Source organism: Ceratosolen solmsi, unplaced genomic scaffold (genome assembly GCF_000503995.2).
Source record: "Ceratosolen solmsi marchali unplaced genomic scaffold, CerSol_1.0 scaffold4, whole genome shotgun sequence".
Classification (NCBI taxonomy): domain Eukaryota; kingdom Metazoa; phylum Arthropoda; class Insecta; order Hymenoptera; family Agaonidae; genus Ceratosolen; species Ceratosolen solmsi.
This window is the reverse complement of record NW_011948449.1, coordinates 225,992-231,479: the sequence shown is the minus strand read 5'-3', so window position 1 is coordinate 231,479 and position 5,488 is coordinate 225,992. Positions and strand designations below refer to the sequence as shown.

At 20.8% G+C, this 5,488-nt stretch overlaps 1 protein-coding gene across 1 annotated transcript; it reads left to right on the top strand.

Annotated features, from left to right (window-relative positions):
- Positions 1-213: 213 nt before the first annotated feature.
- On the top strand, positions 214-3,609 carry ATP6AP2 (ATPase H(+)-transporting accessory protein 2). Its single transcript, XM_011504845.1, has 9 exons — positions 214-413; positions 570-697; positions 837-1,067; positions 1,162-1,476; positions 1,622-1,726; positions 2,241-2,324; positions 2,785-2,946; positions 3,285-3,393; positions 3,511-3,609. The coding sequence occupies exons 1-9, from the start codon at positions 368-370 to the stop codon at positions 3,588-3,590; spliced, it is 1,260 nt and encodes a 419-aa protein (XP_011503147.1). The 5' UTR covers positions 214-367; the 3' UTR covers positions 3,591-3,609.
- Positions 3,610-5,488: the final 1,879 nt, after the last annotated feature.

Sequence of the window (5,488 nt, the reverse complement as noted above, 5' to 3'; positions counted from 1 at the left end):
TGTTTTTTACTTTGTGTTCGGTTAATAACAAGGATTTCTTTGTTATCGATATTATTTATTTCATTTTATTATTAAAATTACTAACTAATTTTTAATAATATTATAATAAATAAGTGTAAGCAGAAGTGTTTTTTTTTTAATTATGTTTTTTATTGTACAAACATATGTTTAACACATTATTTAAAAAGATAGTAATTATTTTTAGGGCGTGTGAAGCGATTCAAGAATTTTACTTCGTACGGTAGTCTACATTCTATATTTACAAGACAAACGATGTCATATGATATAAAAATCGAAATTTGGATTAAAGAGATTGTATGTACGAAAAAGTCGATGATTTTCATGTAATACATTATCCGAAAATAAAATGTTTAGTCAAATTTGTTGGATTTTTGTCAGTTTCATAATTTATGGTAATTTTTAATTAAAATATAATTTAAAATTGTATATATAATTTTAATAAAGTATTTTGTAAGTTGATAGTAAAGATACCAATTTATAAAATAAACATGTTCTTCTTAATTTTTATAATATTTGCAAAATATAAAATTTTATTCTATTTCTTTTAGTTCAAGCAAGCGGTGAGTTTGTATTATTACACACACCAGATAGTGTAATTTTTAAAGGTAATAAAGAAATAGATCAAAGTCTTTTAAAGGAAGTATTTTCTGCTTCACTTGGATTCACAGTAAAGCAGGTACAAAATTATATTTATTTTTAATATCAGATAAAAGCATTATTCTAATATTACATAAATTTATACACATACACACACCTATATATATAATTAATTAATATGATATTTAATTTATTAATATAATTTTTTCTTTTTATAGAGAGCAACATGGACTGGCATGTCCATTACTAATCCATTTAATTTACCTGAAGCAATAGTTGCCATTGCTGTAGAAGGTATTGAATCTTTAGGATTAATTAAAGGTAAAAAGTTTCCTTTACACGTTGATGAAGTTGAAGAAACTACTTGGCAGGCTTTAAGTGGTCGACTTGAAGAACGAGACAATGATAATACTCTTGTTAGAATTTATCTTGGTGATGGTCTAGATGCTGTAAGTATTTAAATATAATTATTGTTTTAAAATTGTTTGTTGTGATTAAATAAAACCTTATTTATTTTACTTCAATCTTTACTTTTTATACCAGTTAGGTCATTCAGCTCTAGGTGAACTCAAACCAACTACAATTGATGAATCTTCTTTAAAAGCTCTTAGTCTAAAAAAAGATGAAGATCGCAAATTCTTAGAAGAAGTACAATTGCTTCATGCTATAGCGAAGAAAGTTACGTCAGCTATTAGAACAGATAATAAACCAGATGTTTATTGGTTAGTTGTTTCTGGTTTACACCCAGTATTTGATACTCATGGAAAAAATTCTGTTGCTGCTAAAGAAGCTCTAATTCTATTAAATGAAGCACTTCGTGATGTTAGCAAAGCTTTTATAGATGTGTACAAAAGCCAGGTCTGTTTTATAAAATAATTTAAACAGAAAGTTTTATAAATATAATATAAATAAAAATTCAGTTTTTCACATAATATTAATTTTAATTATGTATAAATATTTTGTTTAGTTTTTTAAATCATCTTGTATATTAATTATTTTTTAGGTTTTAATCGCTGCCTTTACTAATGATGCTAGTCAAGTTCGTCACACTCGTTCAATTAATTTGAGAGAACAAAGAGATGCAGCAGATGATAAAACAAATAAACTGGTTAGTATTTAATAGTATTTAAATTAAATTAATGATATTCTACTTTGTAAAGTAATAATTAAAAATGATGATTCAGATGCAATTTAATTAAAAACAAAATGATGTTAATAAAATAAACATCAATTTACGATAAGTAATTATACTTTATATATCGGATTTAAAATTTAAATTGTACCTTACCAGTAAAAGTCATGCATTGTGGAAAAAAATTTGGTTTAGAGGTTTCAGCTCTGGAAGGATTTAGTAATTCAGTTAGCAAGTTGGATCCATCGTTCTCTTCAACTCATTTTATTTCTCATGTCTGAAAACATTTCTAAACTTATTCTTTATTAACAGCAAATAGCAAAATGACTTGTTACTTTTATACAACATTGAGCAATAAATATATTTAATAATAATATTTTACATTCGAATTTTATAAACTTCAGATGTTGAAAACATTTTATTCCATAACACATTACAAGTATAAATATTATTCTGTATAACTTATACATCAAAAAATTTAATTTGATAGGAAACAACTACGATTAAAATAGAGAGTAGTTCAAGCTCTCCGAATGGAGTGCTCGATGAAGAATACATGGCAAAAATAATTGAGGTATTAAGTTGTAATAGTTGCTAGAAGCATTGTTGTTTATTTCCAGTTAATTCAATATATATTGAGAAATTACAGTATTAGTTGTCAAATTTTTCATAATTAAAAAAAAAAAATTCTAAATAATTAATAAGTTGATAAAAATATTCAAAAAAATGAATACTAAAATTATGTATGTTTTATCAACCATAATTATTATATAAAGATTATGAAAAAATGGCGACTGTAATTAGTACATTTTAGTTGATTTTAAAATATCTTGGTTTATGCATGATAACTATTTAGCTTGAAATACATTTTTATAAGATAATAAAATTTAAAAATTTTGAGTAATGAAAATTGCACGGTCTGATTACTAATTTCTTTTATTTTATCTTATATAAAGAAATCGGCATGATACCTTTTAGATAAATTTATGAAGCTGTTAGAAAAAATTTAATTTTTAACATTTTTCACGAAACAGAAAAATGATAAAGAACATGAAAAAATTCAAGAAAAATATATAGAAGATGAAATCAAGGATAAAATATCTGACATCTCAGATAAGGTTAACGAAAGTACACATGAACCTGATCTCAAAGAATATTTTGATGATTTCACATATTATTATAAGAAATCTTTAGAGGTAAATTAAAAATGATCTGTGTTATATTTGAAGCAAAAATGGCTTTGAGTTCATCTTATAGTATTATTTTATATAAACTTTTTATATACAAAAGAAATTTATATTTATAAAAATTATATAATATACTTTACATTAATATAGTCATAACAAATAAATGAGAAAATATTCATTAAGTACATTTTTATGATAACGTAACAACGTTAATTTTTTAATTAATTTTTTTTTAATACTTATTTTTATTTACTATAATATTATTATAAGTATATTTGAATGGTAATTTGATATCATGTTTTTATTGTAAACAATATAATTGTTTGATTTTCTTGTTTGTTTCATAGCTGAAAGATTTGAATATAGCCAATGTTTATTCTGAAGATTATCCAGTTATTTTCAACATAATACTCTGGTTTGGTGTTGTATTTTTCTTTTCTCTCCTTGCAATTTGTTGTAAGTATATGTTTAATATTTTTACGTTACAATTTTACAATACATGTATAAGTATATAATTTCTTCTATATTTACAAAAATCTGAAGAAATATAATTGTATCCTTTTTAATTTTTAGTTACCATTGCTGAAATGGATCCAGGGCGTGATTCCATTATTTATAGAATGACATCCAACAGAATGAAAAAAGATAATTAAAGACTAAAAAATAAACTTAAGTAGTTTAATATGAATTTATTCATTTTTTTTGTCAAATTAAAAAATAATTCAAATGACTCAAACAAATAAATTTTTAGTTAAAATATAAATATTTTCAATAAAATTGTAGAAATTGATTGGATAAGCCAGTACAATAATCTTGAAAATTAATTGTAAATAAGACTATATTAAGAAAATTTATATACTCTAATAAGATCTGTAACAGAATATACAAAAATAATATAATAGATCTATATAGAAGACAAAAATATGTTCATTATGCAGATGTTTTCCACAATGGAAACTTATAAGTTTATTCTTTTAAATGTTCCCAATTGTACATTTTGACATAGTTTTAAATATAAATGTTATATATCTAAGAAAATTTAAAAATAACGTATTAGCAGTAATAATATTAGTAGTATTAATAACATTTAGTAATTACAATAATATAATTCTAATATTCCTTTATTACATTAATAATATTCTTTGATTACATCATAATATAAAATGAAACATACTTTTATTTGAATATGTATACATTATCATTTAGACACTGAATATATGAAATCATTAATAAAAATTTTGTCCTATACACAATATAAATAAATTTGTACTTAACTTTACATTTGGTTTGTGACTTTAAATAATAAGTATATATAAATTCTTAAAAATAATTATTAAATTATTGATTTACATTTTATAAATATATAAATTCATAGTTACAAGTTTATGAAATTAATATAAAATAAATAAAAATTTAATCTAAAATCTTTCAAACTTTTTCCAAATAAATTTATAAATACTTTACACATTTCATTTGTTAAGCAATTGTTTAACTTTAATAATTTTACTATTGAATATTCAGCGATTTATTTAATCTTTTCTGTCCAATAAATATTACTAATGTTATATTATGGTAAAAATTTAACGACAATAGATGTATTAATAATTGTTTAAGATAAAATGAAATAATAATTATATTTTTTTTACAATAAGTTTAATACATTTTGAAATTTAGGCTATTTACAATAAATGAAAAATATTTTAAATTATTAAATGTTATATTTAAATTAATTTAATTTAAATTAAATTAATAAAATAATTAAATTTAGAATTATGTTATGTTGATATTTTTATTTTATTAAATATCAAAAAACTTATTTCCAGCTTTTATTAATTAATGTTTTACGTACCAAAGTTATGATGAATGTAAATTATAACGCTTAGCTTATATTTTAATCTATATAATCTAAAAAAATTAATCTTTGAATTACAATAATTTATTAATAATATTTCAATTATTTCACAAAATGTATAAAATTTATATGTTAAATCTTGTAATAAAATGAATATCAAATTAAAAAATTAATTATGTGAATTTATTAATATCTATCACGTTACGTAATAAAATATTTATAAAATTTAATTCTTTTAAAATATGTTTCAAAAGTAAAATTAATTTGTTTGTTAAAAAAAATTTAACAAACATGAGTTAATAATGTCTTGATTTCTGATTACGAATTATTTTAATTATTTTTATTAAAAAATATTTTATATTAAGAACTTAGCGGAGACTACATTAAATTGAAGATAAAATTTAAATCAGTGATAACTTTTTTTTTAATTCGAAAACAATATAATAAATATGGATTTTTTATATATGTTAATATACGCATAATTATTTATTTTATATATAATTGCATAAAGTACAATAAACTCAGACTAGTTTTTTATTACTTAAATTACTGTAATATAAACAGATTTATAGATTTATAGATTATATTAGATTAAAGGTAAAACGTAAAATTATAATCAAAAATATAATAATAAATTACGCACAATATATTTAAGATCATGATTCCTTTAAAAGGGCAGTGTAACACTGCATTCGGTGA